The sequence below is a fragment of the Anas acuta genome, chromosome 3 (assembly GCF_963932015.1).
Source record: "Anas acuta chromosome 3, bAnaAcu1.1, whole genome shotgun sequence".
Taxonomy (NCBI): Eukaryota; Metazoa; Chordata; class Aves; order Anseriformes; family Anatidae; genus Anas; species Anas acuta.
The window spans coordinates 94,127,459-94,148,746 of NC_088981.1; the positions used below are offsets into that span (position 1 = coordinate 94,127,459).

The following is a 21,288-nucleotide window of genomic DNA, read 5'->3' on the forward strand; positions in this document are numbered from 1 at the left end:
TTTGATCAATAGGCTGCCAGCAACAGAGCCTGGATCAGATTAGGTCTGTGGATAACATCTAAAGGGCTCCACAGATGGTAACTGGAAAGAAGGAGATTTATGAGGCTCACTGTATGGATATTTGCATCTTCCTTGGAACATTTTTGAAGTTTCAGAAATGGAAAAAACAGTTTTGACACACACACAAGCAAGAAAAGATACAAGGATTGGAACAGTTCAAAACAATGATCTCTAGCAAATAAACAGGATCTGTTAGGAACTATGCCAGTACTGTTAGTATCGATGTTTTTCCCTTTTCTTCAGATAGTCTGTTTTGATAAACAGGGAACAGTACCACAAACATTGTAGAAAAAAAGGACTCTGGTGCACATACAAAAAAGCACAAATAAACACAGGCTCCCCAAGCAGCAACATAGTTCTGGCCAAACCTGGCAGTGTGAAGAAGTTAAAGTTGTTTCTGTTATCCTCAGGGTTTAAATACACTTCTGTATAAAGAGCAGGAGTTCCTCAAGCTGTTGTACATAACTGCTGCCCGGGCAGCTGAACGCTTCCTTGCACACGTGCATGAGGCTCATGGTGCAGCATAGTTCTATAAATCTGCAGTGTAAATACTTCCGAAATCCTCTTTGTGGAGCAAAAGTTAGAAGATGCTTCTGTGTCTTCTGCCTACGTATTCCCAAAGGGAAGTTACAGATACCTACAGTCAGCAGGAGCTGCCTGAAAATAATGGAGATGTACAAGGTCCTAATTTATGATCCGATGAACAAACTTTCTGGGCTCCCAGGGACACTGGAGGGGTTACTAGTCCCATTCAGGGGCTGCTTGTAACACACAGAAGCTACATCCACAAGTGATTGTCATTTGGGGAGATAAAGTATCATTTATGCTTGTCTTATTCTTAAGAAACCTCCTCAGGCATCCAAGCTGTGTTGTTGGAGACAGGAAACTGGGCTCCAGGGACCCCGAATCCCTTTCTATTCTTGTTTTTAGGTAAATAAACAGAGGTGCTAGTCATTCTGGCACTCACGCTCAGTTAGACTTTTCTCTGGTTTTTGGAGTCCTACAAAGACCTACACCAAGGCCCGTATTCCCATAAACTGATGCTGTTTGGTGAAATGTCATTATTCCCAAACAGAACTACAATGCAATTGTTACAGTACTAAAAGACTTTTCATTCACCAAGACAGCCCTTATCTGCAGAGTATCAGTGCACAAATGCAAATCTGTGCTCAAGGTGCCACTCCAAATAAATCATCCAAAAATTGACAGGCAGGCCTTCATGCCACTCAAACTACTTTTAATAGGAAATGACAGGGGTTCTAAAGTCACAGATCTAGTCCTACAGGAGACAAGGGAAAATGCATTCAGTTTAAAACTGATTGATCATTTCCTTTCCTTATGGCACCAGGTGAAATCATTGTATTGAAACGTGTCATATTTTAATACTTAACACTAAATAAAACCAGGGTTTTCCTTTAAAGCAAAATTGTAAAACAGAATATCATTAGAACTATGTTGCCAACTAGTGTTATTATCAAAATTGCTCCAAATATTTCAATGGAAAATTTACACTACGAAATATGAAACGCAGTTACTTAGGTTTTGCTTGAACAGATGTGGTATGACAAGTTCATGACATGCAATTTACTATACGCATTAAAAAGCCATCCCATACTTGACACAAATTTCACCGACACTGATGTCCAGCCTCAGTTTTAATTTACATCTTTTCAATTGCTCTGAAGTAATTACCACTTAATTTTCAATATTTCTTCGTGCAATAAGATGACAGCTAGCAGAGATCTGAACAGATTAGTCAGTTCATCGCTACAAATCTTACTTTTGACTGGTTTACATTCCTATTATTGTTTATCATTTTATGTATTTGGTCTTTCAATTCTTTCAACACTTCTATAACCACGTGCTTGTTATCATTCTGTGGATATTGAAAGACAACAGATATGATTGAATTTGGGCCAAAGACTGGTTTCTATTCCTCCAGTTTCTTTGCTATTGTTCTGTACTTCAGCGTCTAACTGAGTCCTAACAAAAATACAGGCACTTGGAAAAGCGTAATTTCCCCCAGGGAAGTTGGACCAGTTTGACCTCCTCAAATTATACCGATCAAAGTGATGTACTGATTTTCAGAAATGCACACACATACACACGCTTTCAAAGTGTTTGTTCTGGAATTGATATACAGCAGAGTCAATAATTCTCAGGAATTCCTCTGACTTCTTTAAGACGGAGTCTACATGTACTTGCTATTTTTATTCAGTGTTTATCATTGTCACATGCTGCTATTTCACACACGCTTTCTTCTACAAAGGCCAGATAAATACCATCTGCTTATGGTAAAACCTCCAGGCTTCAGGCAGAATAATAAAGATGTAAATGTGTACATAATACTCTTTCAGGTGCAAGAATGACAACAGTTCCCACGTCCCGTGAGACCTACCCCTTAACACCAGGCGAAGCTGGATGTGAACACTCAGCACATTCATTTGGAAGGAGGAAAAACAGGTTCTTTCTTTTTCCCCCCCAAAAAAAAGAATGATAGCATTTTATTTAGCGATAGTATAGTAAAACATTATCAACAAATCCAGCACAAGTGTTTCTCCCCCTCCTTTTTCCTTCTAAATTGTTCTTTCAGAATTTAAACCTAAATTGCATCTTGACAGTGCTTAAGTGCCCATATGATTATATGGATCTTATTCTAATGATCGCAAATTAATACAGTCTGGTAGTGTGGTCTTCCCTAAGTGGTCCATCATGGTCTGTCATTAATGAACTGGACAAACCATCTTTGGTACTAAGAGAGGGAAGTAATCTGTGGGAAAGTGTTATTCTTCAGAAAGGCTGCCATGTGTGGGACAAGCTTCCACTGGAAATGTACCAAGATACAAGCTTGTTGGAAAGAAAAGGAAGGAATGATAGATAAATGGTAGGAAAAACCAAACACAAAATGCAACCGTTAGCTACAATTGAATGTGAAGCTCTGAAAAAAAACAACGTCCCTGTCCACAACCACTAATTAAATCTGATGTCTTCAAAAACAGAATTTCCAGTTGGAAAGTGCCAACTAAATATGAAATGAATAAATATTGACAAAAAATTCAACACATCTGAAAGAATATACCATAACAATTTGCCTGTTTTAAAAGGCAGAATGCTATCAAATGTTCCTGGCATTCACTGCTCCAAGCACTAATGCAGAAAGGATGGTGAATGTTGTCTTCCCAGTTGCTAGTATACTATGTTTTGTTTCGGTCCCATTGGACAAGTAAATATTATGATATTGAAGCTTTCTGGAGTGAAAAAAAATATTTTTTTTTCTAAGAAAAGCTATTTAAACTAAGAGTTCCATATTACAAAATTTAAAATGCAATTACTTTTTCCTCCAATTTTCTTTTCAGTTCAGCTTATTAACACTATTTCCCTGATAGAGCATGATAGTACAACTTACAGGCACTAAAATGTTCCTTTTAACCTGCTCTGTTTACTACTGAAGACAGCAGCCAAGAGCCAACCATATCCCTGGAAAAGTATGTAGTTTTGTTGTTGGTGTTGTTTGTTTTGTTTATTTTTTTTTCCAGAAGTGGCACCGGCTCTTCTGAAGAATTGACATTTACTGAACTGAAAGCAAAATGCATGTCAAGAAACACATTGCGTGGAATTCAGATATCATTCACATGGGAAATGTCATACTATGGAAAACAGAGTCCTCAAGTAAAGTTGAGTTTATCAGAAGTTTGTTTGCAATGCAATAAATTTCATTCAGAGTTGCTAGACTGAAAAAACACGTCAACCTTATCTTTTAAAAATTACCAGGATCGTACTACCATTTTGTTCTGATGAGCATGAAAAACAAGCTTTTCAATCAGCACTAACACATATATGAAATGTTCATATGAATTGCACACAAGAGAGACGCATTTTATACCTCGTCATAGTACTGTACAGAGCAAAAATGATAAATAATCTCAAATGCATAACCATCAATTCCTGTTATTGTAGTATATTCGTAGACAGACCAATTGTTGGGCTGTTGCAGAACAAATATTGAAGTGATCTTGAGTTTTGAGAGCATCAATTATTTTTTCTTCCATTTTGTGTCTGGAGGGTCTAAAGGAATGACAACTATGTTCCGCTCTGTAATTTATAGTGTCCTTAATCTACATAATTTATATTATATGGAATACATTTGACTGCCACAATAACTTGGAATGTTCTGGATGGATATTTCATTTATCTACTCTGTAATGGATAACAACTGGTTGGCTTGACTTCATTCTGCTTTACTAGCTTTACTGTTACCAAAGTCTGAGCCTGTAATTATCCCAGGCCTACCAGTGAGGCTGATACACCCATGAGGGATGTGTAGTCCTGCTGTGGAGTCCTGAGAAGGCTGGATGTGGAGTGGTCACCCCAAAACCATCTGATTACCATTTGACACCAGACACAAGAAGCAGTCAACAGGGAAAATCAGTTTGTTAGTTCTGTTTACAAAATTATACCATGTTTCATGCAAACTGAATTCATTTTTCATGCAATTTCATTCTATTTTTCATGCAAAAAATCAATAGGTGAAGAGGGCTCGTAAAGAATTTGAACATTTGCCATTTTATCAATAAGTAATGATATTTTAATAGCTTAATTAACCATCAGGCAGTGAAAAGTCCAGCATGAAAGTGGTTGAAACTGCCTAATAATCAAGTCACGAAACAAGATACGCTACAGGGAAGAAGGGGAAACAATTCTATTTGTTTTAAATGAAATCTTGGGTGACAGGAAAAGAGTAAGGCTGCCAGTCTTCTAGGGAGTCTGTAGTAGGGTCATAAGGTATTTTGAAAAAAAAGTCATGAACTTTAAATCATAAAATTTGCAAAACTATGATAAAAAAGTCCAAAAGCAAACATGTTAAATCACAATAAGCACTTTCAATACTTAACCACAAAACTATCCTAAGAACTAACAGAACAACACAAGTGTTGAGTTAATACATGGTGTTAATAGTTATATTTCTCACCCATTCAGAATTTTAAATAAAATGTAAAAATGGACAATTCCAGAACTTCTAAGGAACAAGCATCTGGAAGGAGTTCAAGAAGTTGTAACTGCCAATGAAGTGACATGGAAACTTGCAAACACTTTTAGCAGAAGGAATTAAGTCCCAGACCCACACCGAAAACTGGACCAGCTGAAGAGTGGGGAGTTATGAAGTTACCTGCAGGCCCCTCAAACAACACTGAGCCCTTGCCCACAAGAGTGAATTAACGTGGCTTATTTTCCCCTTGGTATCAGTAGTGCAAAAGACTTAAAAGTAGCACTGTGAGCCAGCTAGCAACAGACAGCTGTGCAGATATATGGTTGAGTGATCCATCAACTACAAATGGAATGAAAGATGCTATTTGGCCCTCCAGTGATGGTGCAGGTAAATGAATTATTTAAAACAAAAACGACAACAAAAAACAGCAACAACCCACCACAAAACACAAAACCCACCAAACCCCAAAGCCTTCTATCCCATTTTTTTCGATCAGATACTCCAGAACTTAACTTTTTGGTGAGATAACTGAAGGTATGTACAACTAATTTTCCCCAGTCTCTTAAGGTGCTATAAGCGGTTACAATACTGCAGCAAGTAAAGCCCAATTGCATAAAATGCTTTGAGCATTTATCATATTGCTGGGCATATTCAGCACTTGAAAAATTACAAATAAAATATATTACTACATATTTTCCCTTTAAAATATATGCATTTCAGCAATTGTATCACATTTGCACACATGTAGCAAAGCAGGGAGAAAGAGAGAATTTACAATCAGGCCAAATACCAGTGCTAGAAGAAACACAAAGGTGAACACCACCTCCTGCCTATGGATTCAAGATCATTTGAACTCTCCAAAGACTACCTGCAGATAGAATTTGACTATAAAAATACTCTCTGTGAGGAGCAGGGAAGAGAAGGAGCAGTAGATCTTGTGGGTAGGTATTATAAAGCCGAGTCACTAGTCAACAGTGCCCTACCAAGGAGCAGTAAGATGGCTGGAGCACTGTGGAGATTATCTTCTGAGCATTGCAAAGCAGCTGAGGTAGTTTTGGTATATCAACAAGCACATGTCTGAAGCATGTCTAATATAACTCAACTCACCTGTCATAGATGGTGCCAGTTTTCTTTGCCCTTTGTGGTCCACAGTACCTTCATATGCTACAGTCACATCATAAACTGCATCCAGATAGTCCTTCATTGTGTCGATAGCTACATGAGTTGCCTTCACCCGTGGTGTTAGCACATGCTTTAATATAGCAAGTCCTAGGGGAAAAAAAAACAAAATAAAATAAAATAAAATTACAGCATTTGAAAGTAATCTGGGCTACATGCACAAAAGGAACATCATGCCAACAAACCTTGGCACCCCCACTCAAAATCACAAAAGGATTATTTTTAATCTCAGTTCTCAGTAGAGGGAGAGCACGTCTGCACATTGCATTTGTTCTACTGAATGCATATAGAAGATGGAACAAATCTTACAGGATATTAATGACAGACAGGCTGCTTAACAAAAGAGTCCTTGGTACAGCCGCTGCTCTAAAAGTAGTGATGATTTTAACATGGCTCATATGTGCTGAAAAAGCACTTCTCCTTATTGTTTATGTTTGTCCCATTGAAGAAAAACAAATTAACTGAGAATTATCAAACACAGAACATCACCTCCTGAAATCCTGTCTCAGAAACAGGTTTGCTATATGAGGTATAAGCACAGATATATTTAAGATGCCTAATGTTCATCCAGCATTTCACTTCCAATGAACCAACCAATTTCATCAATACAATGAATCCTAATACTGTCCCACAGTAATAAAAAAGCAGTTTTAAACTACACATGCTTAAACAAAATGTAACATTTCTCCAAAGCTACCAGGCTATCAGGTATTTCAATACATTTGTTATTTTCTACTTTAGATTCTTTTTCCCATCTTTCACTTTCCTCTTTCTAATGGCACATTGTAACGGTTCTCACTTTGAGGAAGGATGACAGAAAGCAGGTAGACTCAAGACAGTTTTAGCCAATTGCAATGACTTGATCCTGATCAAAATGGGAAATTCCACTTTATCCTTGCAGCCATTTGACTCTACTACTTTTCTGTGCATGCTTGTGCCAGCTACTAAACTCATATTGCTCTGGCACCACCCTCCCACCAGCCGACTCAACTCGCCATCCCAGCAGAAAACTAAACAGGGCAGAGGGAAAACATAGCACAGAGTCAACAGCATGGAAGAAACCTTCTCTGTTTCCCTGCCAACAAGCTATTAGACTGACTTAGCTATTAACAAAACCATAGTCACAGAAATCCAGTGTTGACCTTAACCATGCAGGCCATGGACATAAAACTGTCAAGTTTAACAGCAATCTGCAGGCCCTCACAACAGTATTTCATTTCAATGTTTGCTTCAGCTGATCGCTTCCACTGAAAGAACACTTTAGAATACACAAGCACACAGGGTTTGAAAGTATAAACTTTATTCATTTTCCAAAGTTTTAGTATAGAACTAATTTCAAAATGAAAACAAAAAAACCCAAACCTTTCTGTGATCTCAACACAGCTCTTCCACTTTTATTTCAAAGTGTTTCTAAAAAAAAGCATCTTATACAAAGAAAATATAATTATTTTGCTATAAGATACATACTTTTCTCAAAGTGAAGTATCAGAATATGATTGTGATTGATGCTTTCTAGCCTTATCATTCGTAGTTTTACACTTTGGTATGTTTTTAAAGATCCACCCATTGGTGCTATTGGTTCCTGATATACTGAATATTTTTCTAAACCAAAATTCTGTGGTATTGCTTTAGACATACTGCGACTTGGAAAATCAATACAAAAGATAATATAATTTGTCCTGATTTTGTACTGAACTTCTCTTCCTTCCTTGTTGGGTACAGTGTACTCTGATCTAAAATTATGTAAGTATCTCCTGAACACAGTAAAATAATGCTGGTTTCTAAACAGCTCTATGATTGTTACAGTTGAAAACTTCAGTATAAATCTTTTATTATCTTATTTTCTTAAATCAAGATAATGATTTATACTGAATTTTTCATACTTTTCATACAGATTTATACTGAATATTTGCTAAGAACCTGTTTGTTCAAACAGGGAGATAAAAGGTTTTTTTTGCTAGCACTCTTTCTGAGGTCACCGTTCTAAGCTTTACCAGCAATGGGGATAACTATCTATGCAAAATGTTGTGCGGATTGTGTAAATATTGTGAAGCATAACATGGTGGTAGTGTTTTTTTAGCTTGTGAACTGTCACATCAAACAGCGAATTATGTTATGTTTCCAAATGTTTACTCAGTAAATGAAGCACTGAATATTCTAGTGTTGTGTTAGCAATGGTCATTCTACCCAACACAACTCTTACTGATCCAAATCCCACAACACATTCATTTTATCAAAAATGCTGTCATTTCTTTCCTGCCCAACTCATCTTCCCCCTACCCATACTAGTATTGTGGGGAAAGAAAGGAGAAATCAGGCTTCAGTGGGATGTAAATCCTCTAGACAAATTAAAACATATGTTGAAGGCTATCCAGTGCTGAGTTTTTTGAATTAATTCATGGACAGTTTTTGTGGTGAAGATGGTCAGTGAGAATATGTGAAGTACAACTGTAAAACAAGCCCCTCTTATGCCATATGCTATAAGGGAACCCTTGAAGGTTTAGGTTCAAAATAAGTATGTATCTATCTAAAACCAATAAAGTCCATAATCCATTATTTAGTACAGCTCCAGTGTATGACAAACATGCAGCAATAACAGGAGTTCAACACATCCTTTGAAAGAATCTGTTTTATAAAAGCATTAACCACACATTCTTGCAATTACTTGATGATCTTTGCTAAAATCAACATAACAGAATTTAAGCCCAAGCAGTTACAGTATAGTTACCTTGGCAAGCGGCCTGCATCCAATTCACAAAACACACTGTGCTTAAACTGTTTTTAATGTTGTGCAATACTAAGTTAGAACTCTCTGTCAAAGTATTTGAGGTCATGAGATTTTATTTTAAATGCCAAAGAAAACAAACTAAATGTCTAATAAAGTAATACTCTACCTTAAAATGCTATAGCTTTGCTCTTCTATGCTAGCTGATTTTTAAATGACTAACAGACATAAAATATCCCAAAATGTAATAACTTGATGCAGATTTGCAAGAGAACTATATCAAGGGTGAAATCATTAAAATAATATGAAAATCCAAAGAAATAGCGTGAGCAATGGTACCTCAACCGGCAACCATTAACTAGACTATAACAAGATGCAAAATTACTTCAGTTTTGTTGCAGACTTTCTGAACGAAATAAAGTAAGGTTTTAATTTGGGAAGTATAAGGATACAAATCATTAACATCTCTAGAATTGAATCCTTCATGCAAACAGAAAAGAACAACGACAGCAAAAAAAAAAAAAAAAAAAGCACCATTATCTAACGTCTCAGGGTAAAGTTACATGTAATAGCTGAGTACAATTCTACGGAGAAGATCCCTCTTGCTTTTCCCGTCACCCAAGCCAAAAGCTTATAGAACTGGTCAGTGCAGGCAGGCCACCTACATTTTCAGACTCCACCATTAGTCATCTTTTTCATCCCTGACATATACACATACCTCATTTGAAATGAAAACGAGCAAGAAAAAAAAAAACAACCAGCCCTAAATTATAAATACCCTATGTATTACATGAGCACTGCCGCATTTAATCCACAAAAGTTATATTCTCTCTAAAAGTGGATGTCAGATTAATCTAAGAGGTCTCTTTTTCCCCCTGTGAAACTGTTACTTGATGGTGAAAGCAGGGTGACAAACAGTGGGTTAAGTTTAATACCATCTTGGTCTTTCCTTCCTTTTTTCCTTTTCTGCATTCATGTGCGTACACAGGGGTAGTATTAGACTGAAAGCTTTGCACTTATTTGGGGTGTCTTACACACTCACCTCACACTATGTTCCTACCAGCCTACTGGAGTGACCTCAGTGGCTTAGTTACTGAAACCAGGGTCCAGAGAGACACATAAAATAACATATGGTGGAGTGCTCAATGCTCATGCGGGAGCTTCCTCTCCCAAGCTGCCAGTATCTCTAGCTTCCTATAAGCCCTCTCTCATGGAATAGATTTTAAGGAACTCTGCCAAGAAAGCTGTAGAAGAAATGTGCTCACATAAAAAACACTTACAAAACAAAACATCTCCTCACCCCCCCCCCTCCACTGAAAAGTTAGGTGCACAGTAGCAAGGTTCAAGTTCCCAATATTCTCAGGCATGATCTGCTACCCCACCAGCAGACAGCATTGTACTTGGCCACACGTCCCCAGGATACTTGTGCACATCAATCCCACAGCACAACACAGGAGGCACCACACTTCAGGACACCTTCTTCCATAATGGATGTATCCAGAAAGAAGGTTTTAAGCATATAAGACAGCTTCTTTCTTTCCTATACTTAACTTTCCAAGTGCAACTTTTCATAACAGAAATCCCTTCTTCACCCCAGGGGTATGGCTCTCAAATGCTACTCAAGGTCCACCCCCACATAGACTTTTTAAAAGATGTTACTCTCCTTTCCCCATTTCACTTTTATGCCAAGCCTGCTTACATCAAAGTGTGTGGAAAAAATATTAACAAAAGATATTTTCTAAAGAAAGTTTCAAATAACATTCTGGATATTAAATACTTCAGATTGCTTTAAAATACAATTTAAAACCAATGCCAAGATCTAGAAGGGAAACATTTTCGATTAGCTCCGTTGAAATACCTCTTTTTCACATGACCTGTAAAAGCAATTTTGAGATAAGCACATCCTGCACGCACAAACATCTTAGTAGAGAGCATGATACTAGGCAAGATAAACTTAGCATTAAAAAATGTTTACATTTGCCACTTTTATGCCTAAAACCCAGGGAGACGATAAATGAATACCTGAAATATTTGCTTGATTAAATGACCTTTGTTAGAAATCAAACATTAATACGAAATTTCATAAATGCCTTCCACTCGGGAAGATTGTTTTGTCTTCCTTCAGCAACAGCAAGTCAAGTTAAACTTGACTCTCCAAACTTCCTATCATGTTCTCTTTGGCTTTTCAGAAGTTAGAAACATTAGGAGTAGGAGGGCTTTGGATTATTCTTATTTATTTTCAAATCCTTAAAATACCATTTCCTTAACATTTGGATAAAGTTCATATTCTACAAAGCCTAAGAAATTTGCCATTGTTTGGAACGTTACAAAGGTCTAACTCCTAGAAAATTATTAGCAATCTAGACATACATATTGTGGGAACATGCAAATGAAATAAATTTTATACCAGAAGCTGGTACAGGAGAAAAAAAATCATGAATTGTACAGGTTGTGTAGAAATTTTGTTCTGTAGTCCAGAACCAGTAATATGCCTTGAAAGATTCATGGTTTGAAATAACGAATAAATAACACTTCTAATATTACAACAAGATTAAACTTAAATCCCTATGAATATAAGACTGCCACCTACAAACTTAAAATTTCCCAGACTTTAAAACTCAAGCCCACTGGCTAGTGTGGAAGAACCAACACACTTTTAAGATTCCTAAAACAGCTGACCAGATATAGTCTCTAGATATAGTCTCTACTATAAAGGGTCACCATTATATGTCAACTGAATGATCCCAACAGATTTTGAAGATGACAATCAATCATGTTAGCTGACTAATTACAGTGGAAAAACTAAAGCAAACTCTAAGATTACTAAGTATGCTTAAATAATGGAAGCTGGAAGGCTCAGGAGACAAGAGGTAAAACATGCCTCCACATTTTTAGTTATTCAGTACATACAGAGAGAAACATTTCCTTTGATTATGAGAATCTTAGGAGATATCCCATTGGAAATGTGAGTAACCAACCATGTAGAAAAACAGGAAAACAGAAAGCATCCTAGCAGCAATCACTCAAGGAATCATCTCACATGGTCACCTATTTCCCATCATGAGAGGACAAGAATCATGTTCAAATCCACCCCCATGGCACTGACTCCATTGGCTTGGAAGTGCAGGGTTTCATTTACTTGACAGAAATGTGAAAACCTGACAGATGTTTTCATCAGATTCTGGCAACACTGCTTATGTGGTTTGCTGCGGCTGTGAAACCCCAGCAAATATTAGAATTTGGACAACAGAATTAAATGCTGGAATAAATTTCTCAACTCCATATGATTTGTTTTATGAGCAGCTCCTGCATTAATCCCAAACAACTTAGTTTTAAGAGGCAATTTTTATTTCCAAAATTCAAGGAGCACATTTTCCTTCCCTACTACAATGAAATAAATATATTTTCAGTTTAAAATGCTGCCTGTTCTATTCTGGGTCAAAATCTAATTGGATTAGAATTTTCAGCCACTCGTAAAACTTGTAGAATAAATAATCTTCAGTTTCTGAGGGGTACTAGCATTACCCTCAGATGACAACAGTCTCCATTTATTACCACATAATCAGTACCCCTGGCAGTAAGCAACTTTCTGCATCTCACTGAAGACAATTATCGCATGTTTGCACATGTCAGTCTCTATTGTGAAAACCAGGAACATAAATGCCCTAATTTCATCATCTTTATAGACGTTTTTCGGCATTCCTGGGTTTTAAAAAAATCAAGAAACTGGCAGTACATTCAACTAGAACTTGGCACAGTAGTTAATGAGAAATCTGCAAGACTAGTTAATGGATTTAATTTTTTATTGTACAGTACCTTTATTTATTTCTAAAGATAGTAAGCAAGTATAGGCTTACTATTCCTTCCCTAGAAGTTTCTCCATGTTTTATAGCATTGTCTCAATTTCTTCATACCCAGACTGTGTGTGTTTGATTTGCTGGTGTTTCAGAAAGAAGAAATCCATTTGATTTTGCAAGGAGTCAATATTTTGTGTAGAACCCAGGTCTTAAGACAAGAATAAACCGTAACATGAAGCATAATCAGTATTTTTAAAAAGTTACCTCTCTTTCAAGGGGGGCCTCAATCACCTTTATATTCTTTTGCTGTTTGATATCCTTTCATCCTATTCATAGACAGATAAGATTTATTTAAATATTCATATTAATGACGAAAGACAATAGCTGCAACCAGCAATATGAAAATAAGCTTTTGGACGTCGACCTAAGCATTTTTTGTTTGTTTGTTTGTTTGGCTGGTTAGTTTTTATTTTACTGAACTAGTACTCTGACCACCCATAAGAGGCAGTGACTGTATCCACGACTGACATTTTCTAAAAAAGAATACCAAGATATTGCAATTCATCAACTGGTCACATTAACGTCAGGTAATTAAATTCAGCTCAATAATTCTGCTTAAACTGCTGAAACTTCTCTGGAATAGTATCCAGCCCATGGAGAGTAAAAATAAACACAAAATCCACGCAATATTTTCATACTTCCTCTCTACAAAACTACTAAAACATATACACAGATGTCAAAAACAGTATTTCAGATTTCAAACAGCATGATAAACATGCGTTACGCTTGTGCTCTAGGAATAGCTTTGTTATCTTTGGGTACAATATCTCTGATCTTATCTGTCAGAGAAAATACATCAGATGAAAGTTTAATTCTTAGGAATCAAACCACTTTTGCAATATTACACTTGCACTATTTCCTGAACACATAAAACATACAAAAATGTAGGAAAAAATTGCTAAAAAGCCTACTCACATTTCATGATGCATTTTATAAAATAACAAAAAAAAAAAAAAAAATCCTCTGTGCATCTGTAAAGCCAATACTGAAGCACCATGCTGTATATCAAAGATAAGACAAAATCATAAGACTTTTTGTTTCTCTGCAATGACTGAAGTACAAATTTTAAGCTGTAATTCCAGTACATCCTCATTCCTCTGACTGGAAGAGCTACTGGGCACTGCTACCTTTCAGAAAACTGTACCAAATATGATGTGTCAGTCACGGCTCCCATGCTGAGCACCAGTTTGCAGCCAGCAGCCAGGATAGTGGTGGCACTGGAGCTACCAAGCAAAAGCCACAAGCTGGGGCCAGCACCACTCATGGCAGGTCTCTGGGGAGTAGTTGTCATTTCCTGCCGGCGGCCACTTGGAGTTTCCTGTCCTTGGAGCTCCCCAACATACGTGGTCTGTGCCTTGTGGCTGTTTTTTTTGTTGTTTTTTTTTTTTTTTTAGCCGTAAGAATATTTTGGTATGTGGCTTTTAGCGTCAGGCAGGCTGGCCATCCCTGCTTCTCTTGTGCAAGGGATGCCCTAATTCAAGTGAGCGTCAATCTTCCCATTAACGTGCAGGGACAGTTCCCACCCTCTCCGCATAAAAGTTGAGGAGAGACCAAATTTTTGTGAACAATAACAACGAAAGAATTCAGCAATGAGGAAAAGCAGATCAAGATGATTCTACACTGGAACAGAGGAAGTTTCCTGTTTAATAAATACTTGTTGTGAGCATTTTTAAAAGGAGTAACCCTTACAAGACAAAAGCAGGCCATATTTGGAGAAAAGCACTAGAAGAAACAAACAGGTGCTCTGAAAGCACAAAGAATTTTTTGTACTGTCTTTCAGACTGCGGAAATATAATTAAGAGGTTTACTAAAATAATAACAACAGTAAGATCCCTTTCTCTTCCCTGAAAGAGGAGGAGAGAGGACCTCATACCAAACACCCCCCTCTGAACTCTCAAAGAACTGCCAACCTCAATGAAACATTTGACTTTCATTTCCGACAGGAAACTGAAGCGATGAATAAATACATTATGACTTAAGTTCTCTTGCATATACACGCAAACAAATTCCATTCTTCCCAAGGAGGAGAAGAAAAGCATATATCCTTTTGGACAAGAACTAACAATACTTAATAGCTTGATGATATCAACAGGCTGATTCACAGACTTCTGAATTCATTTCAGCGTGTCACAGAAATGAATTTACCAGACCTATTTGTTACTCTCTGTTTACCTTCAGAATGAATTATTTCACTTTTGGTCAACAGGAAAAAACAAAACCAGGAAATATGTTGAGTGAACTGTTGGAGTTAAAAGTTTCTATGTATTGTGCATATGATGTGAGAAAAATGAAAAAGCTTGGGAGCCTCTGCAAGCCATTCCAAAGACGAAATTCCATCTGCAGTTATGGAGATGATGCCAACATTCATCAACGCAACTACAGGATAAAGTTCAACCAAGGAGGGGTGAGACTGGAAGATGAAAGAGGAACAAACCCCAAAAGAAATGGCGGCATTAATAGTAATTAAAAAGGAAGAGTTGGGAAGACTTTCTTTTAAAGCATAACATTCCTGATTCAAAATAGCCTTTACGTCAAGTAACAACTGCAATTGGAGTTACAAGGTCAGTCTAGATAGATCAGTAGCGCCCTGATCCAGTGTAGGTGATTCCTATGTTCCTGAAAAGTAGGAAAAGAAGTGTCTGTGAATACATAAAGATAGAAACTAAAGAAAACTTCCCTGAGAATTAAAGCTCCTGTACAATGCAAAATGCATGAAATGTCTGTATACAAACTTTTCTCATCTTACTCTGTGGTAGGAAAAACACTGATTTATTCTTGTCTAAACCTTTAGTATCAAGCAGGCAGGCTTAACAGTCCAGTTAAGGTGAGAACATCTTCATATTATACAACAATTTATATAACATATGTTAACACCATAACAATAGAACAAATTCAGAAACTCTTTGCTTACCTTCTTTTTCAGCAAATGATTGACTATCTGCAATGACTTTTGGTATTTCTGGATTGTAACGAGTCCCCTCTGGAAAAATCACTAAATACATCTGTGGGATGAAAAAGCAAAACAAAACAAAACAAACAAGATCTTTTAATGAATGCAAGCTGATTACTTTTATATAAATTATAATTACTTGATAAGATATTGTATTTAATTCACACCATTTGTTAGTGATCCAGCTAAGATATAGTTATCTATAAGAATCCAAAGAAAAATCAGAATATCTGAGCTAAAAATTTCTTAGCTCTTACAACTTAGCTCTCTAGTTGGATTTCAAAATAATTTTATTTGAACGTACACCATAGGTGTCCAGGTGACCGCAGAAGGGAGATAGCATGCATTAAAAAGAGCAAGGTTCAACATAGACCTTCCATCTATATCTTTCCTTATACTGAGATCTACATTTAATTATACTCCTAATTAGAAATATTATTAATTGAAATTATGATATATCAGATATGTGCCTTTATGCATCTCACTGTATGAGACATTACCTATATTATGAACTTAAACTGATAGTGTAGCAAAATTTCATCCTGAAAGTCACATTCCTTTATGTGTTGTCAAGGTTAACTTTCCAAGTAAATTAGTTTGATTGACTTTTCAGCCCACAATTGCATTTACGGGTTCCCAAATAATTATACAGCTATTCTTTGCCTAAGTTTTTGCATGTCTAGTGTAAAATTAGGTACCCAAACAGAGAAATTCTAATTTGAGGAATTTTCCATTTGCTTTCAAGACACAACAAAGGTTTCCATCCCTCTTTTTTTTTTCCCTTGCATAATCTCCTACATACAAAGTTGATGTAAAACTTTACTTAATTGTGAAAATTTTGTACTGAGGGTTCATTTGCAGAAGAAAAAGCTACTGCCACAAATGCTAACTAGCATAGATCTGTACATAAACTGACACATTTGTAGTAAAATCATGCCTACTGTCAAGCCTTTGTTATCTTTGCACAAATGAGTCTTGAGAAATATTTGAAAGAAATGAGATAGTGGATTTACAAAACAGCACAGGAAAGATTACCAGTGAGTACATTAAGACCCTGACAAGTAGGAGTGTACATCATGAAAAGACGCAAAGTAAAATAAAAGCTCAGAAGACAGAAACATGTTGTGCTTTTGGCCCACAAAACATCAGTGTGCTGGTATTTGCACATGATGATTGCGGAACAGCTTCAGAAAAGGTTGAATGCAGAAAGACAAGACCCAGCAAGTGAACTCTCCAGAATTATTGCAATGAGAAAGGTTGAAAGATGCACTAAAAATGTGGAGAAGGAAAGAAATCTATGAAAATTAACCAATAGGAGAGGCCAGCATATGATCAAGAAAGGGGGAAATTGAGTACATAACCTTGAATTTGCCATGTGAGAGATAAAAAAAAAAAGAATGGCTAAACCAGTGTTAGTAGAGTGGCATAAAGAGAAGAGCCACAAGACTCTCTGAATAGAGGTAGAGGAAAGGTTGTACTTGCAACAGCATGTTTGCAGAGGAGGAAAACTGGCAGATTGCAGAGGCAGGTGAAGTCCAAGAATTTAAGGATTAACAGAAAGCCAAGATGCATACAGATTTTGTGGAAAAAGAACAAAAGAAAATGGGTTTAAGAGGTAAGGTGCTTGCATTTTTTCCCTAACACGATGGTAGCACAAGCACAGGAGCACAAGTAGGGGAATCCTCAGACACAGTCAAAATTTGCACTTTCCCCTAGCCATGTCTACATTTCAGGTTGAAAAAGTTTAAGTGATAAAGCAGAATTTTTCAGAATTAGCTGGAAAGGGCATAATATTCAAATCAAGATGCATTTTTTCTTTTCATAAATGTGCTTATATTCAAACCATGTAATTTGGATCCTTAAAATGGTACTCCAAGATGAGGATTGTTCCTCCCTCACTAAAGCATGAATGCTTAGCTCCTAAGTGTAATATAGTGGTTATAACACATTAATAGCTGAATGAGAAAATAAAGTGAAGCACACAGGAGAAAGCACACAGGTCTCCGTTCCGAGAAAGGTATTAAAGGTATAAAATACCTTTCTCGGAACGGAGACGAGCGCTTAAAAGCATGCAGCAGCATTAACAGCCTTCAAAGCAGAGACTCAGCCACTGAAAGCTGATTACACAAGAGAGTGTAGAAGCCACTTACCCCAGCCCTAGCTGTGTAATACAAAGAAGGGGTAGAAATTATATTTTAATTACTCTTGTAAATGTTTAAAACACAAGCAGCTGAACAAGTTTGTTGATCAGAATCTGAACCTCTGAATCTCTGAATTAAAAGCACACCCACAAGACAAAGAAGTGGCCTATGCTTTAAATTCAGCATATGCAACTGATATGCAACTCATTAGGACTACTATACCTGAGTAAAATTCAGGAATGTAAATAGACGCCCTACTTCTTCTCATGGGCAGTACTGCGCAAGACAAAGATATTCTGCTAGTGCAATCCGGCCTACGAAAGCTACGTGCACGACTGGCTTTTCCCTTCTTCTGACATGGGCAGCAGAAGCTAAATCCTTAAGCACTGTTTCCAGAGACTATAAGAACTACAAATCTCTAAGATTTTAATAACTAAATAAGCTCTCCTGAACTTGGATTAAGAGCTGCTGAATTGTAGGAGCATTTTAATTGCCTAAAAACACTACCTGCAGTTAAGACAATTTTTGGTTACAGAATTTTCCATTTAAGGCCATCAGCTACATGAAAGCTACACACTTTCTTGCAGTGAATGCAAAATACTGTGCTTGTGTTGAAAATGACATACAAAATTTTACATTGCCACAGTCCCCAGTTCACTGATAAACCAATTTTAACTCTGGCAGAATAGGTCCCTCGGTTCAGAGTTATATTACAATTTTTGTATCTGTTTCTGCATAATAGGTATCAAGACACTGTCTCTGATCAATTCAAAAGTTACAAGGAGTGGATGAGGGTTCAGTTAGGTAGAATTTTAATGATTTTGGTTTGAATCAGAAAGCCAGAAAAGATGCAGAGGTTACCTGAGGAGTCTCCAGTGTAGTCAGTGGACTTGCCCCTTATTCTACAAATTAACTGAACATATGACAACTGTTTTCATGCATATTGCAACTCTGCTCATTTTTCCAGTGTCATCAAGTTCTGCTAGTCAAAAAGAAATAGCAATGGCACAGCAGAAGTGCGTACAGAGGGCTGGAAACAGCTGAGGAAGACCCTGAGACAGAACAACATCAGAAAAGGAGCTGGTATGGCTGGAGCAGGGGAAGGGGCATGAAACTACATATGAATCCCTGGAATGCAGAACAAAGTCAGCCCAAATATTGTAAGCACACAGGGGGAATAGACACCAAAGGGAAACCTGACCAAGGACAGAGCTTCAGAGGGTGTCCCCAGAGAGAGTAGCGACCACTCTACAGAAGAGCATGGGGCATCAAGAAGTGGTATTTTTTGACTAAAGATATTTTGATTTTACTGTGCTGTTCTCAGGAAAGTGAAAATGGAAAATAACGTAATATTTTTATTTATAATATTCAAAATCATATTAAACAATGTGTTTTCTTAGTTTTCTTATTTTCATTATCACATCCAGACAACTAGATGGATTCATATCTGAATCGATTTAGACCACAGCTTAAATATATGCTTTTGGTGAACCCAATGAGAAACATTAACACTCTGATCAATAACTGAGAAAGACATGATGTGAGAAATCGTATCTGGTATAATTTGAACAAAATACAGAAGTCAGTGTGAGGAAAGTCTAGTGAGTGGCATCCCCACCCATGGCAAGGGGAGGGAACTAGATGGTCTTTAAGGTCCCTTCCAACACAAACCATTCCACGAAAGCAAGCAAGGACATCCAGGATTTATTAATTGTCAGGGATTTGCAAAGTAGCAACCATATGACAAAATAAGCTTTATACCATTAGCACCAAGCCTTATAACGGTTGTATTACTGTATCTGTCCTCCTCAGGTTTCTGCTGTTTGGTTGGCACTGCTTCTCAGGACAAAGATTTATTCTGTTTCTGAATGAATTACAAACACAAGACACACATAACCAGCTAAACACTGGCTGCACTGGGCTGTACCTCCATCTCACACTGCAGATTTCCTCCTCATCAGGCATGATAACCAGGCACACAAGTTACATTTCAAATGGAATACTTTGCTGTTCAGAAGAGTTAACTTTCTCTATAAAACAAGCAGACTGAGTACATCAAGTGCCTGCTGGATATACTGTTACACTGAGAAATGCATTTATCCTTGTTATGGTTTACATTAAAACATTAACACAAAAGTGTCTTTCGAAGTGTGTGACAGTCTCTGCTCTCACAACCAGACAAAAGACTGCAATTTGTTAACCATCAGTCAGATTTTCTGCCATTTTGAACTAAACCACACAGTTTCAAGTGAGTTTTAACAATGAAAGGCCCAATAACGAACTATTTGGGTATATAATTACATGATGAGATGAAAAGTAAAATGAAAGAACAAAATAGCAAAATTTAGTAGTCGAAGGTCTCCACTAAGACAATACAGGAACAAATGAGTTTCAGTCTATCGTCAGTTTTGTGCATGTCTAAAAGCTGAACTGCTGCTGCTGCCACGCTGCATTTGGGAAGCAAGGTGGAACACCTGTGAGCAGCAGGGCAGAAACAGGGGCTGGTGAAGGCAGGCACAAATTGTAAGAAAGGTGAAAAATTGTACCATGCAGTCCACTGCCCCAGCATGAGATCAGGCATACCTGATCACTGAACCAATCCTACTGTGAATGTGAGAGGTCAAGAGGCAGTCCTATTTTTCTGCTTGCATTCCACCTCTAATTTACTTTCCATTATTAACAAAAAAAAAAAGAAAAGGAACCAAGTGAAATGAGGCAGTAAAGCAACTGAAGGGCTTGCTATGGTAAGTAGAGTAGCGGACTCTGGTTCCGCCTTCCGACACGTCTTAGGTTTCTTAATGGGAACAGGGATGGCTCCAGACAGACTGAACATTAATCATTTGGATTCTTTTGTTTAAACACTATGTGGAGAGAAACTGTAAATAACCAAGTGACCCTTAACACAAATTCCCTTCCATCTCTCTCTATTGGCATATAATTCTTTCCTTAGCAGCTGAAAGGCAAACTTTTCTCCAACACTACATTAAAGGAAAAAACCTCCGCCACGCACATATTGAACAACCAAGCAGTCACAGCTGCTCACTAAATGGAGGCAAAGTCTACTCTGATCTGCACCATCCAGTGTATAGTTTTAACAGAAATCCGGAGTAGTAAATTACTTATTTTCACAGGAAGCCTGCAGCAATTCATTCTTGCGCCGACAAGTTCAAGGCGTACTTGTTTTACTGATTAAAATGTCTTCGTTTTAAAAGCACCATGGTTGCTTGTGAATGTCCCAGCAAGGCAGAACTGCAAAGTTTATTCATGAATAATGCATTAAGGACACAGGTTATCATGTTCTTCTCTCAGTATTAATTACAGGTTAAAGAGCATTTACAGCATCTACATTTAAATTCTCTGATAAAGTGGATTATAGGAAGTTTAGTCTT

The 21,288-nt window shown here is 37.2% G+C and overlaps 1 protein-coding gene across 1 annotated transcript in view; it reads right to left on the reverse strand.

The window, feature by feature from the left end:
* AGPAT5 (1-acylglycerol-3-phosphate O-acyltransferase 5) overlaps positions 1-21,288 on the reverse strand; it is a 60,910-nt gene that overhangs the window by 12,247 nt on the left and 27,375 nt on the right. The window contains exons 5-6 of the mRNA XM_068678415.1: positions 15,720-15,810; positions 6,155-6,316 (exon numbers count right to left, since the gene is read on the reverse strand). Coding sequence (XP_068534516.1) covers positions 6,155-6,316; positions 15,720-15,810 — 253 coding nt within the window. The remainder of the gene's footprint in view (positions 1-6,154; positions 6,317-15,719; positions 15,811-21,288) is intronic.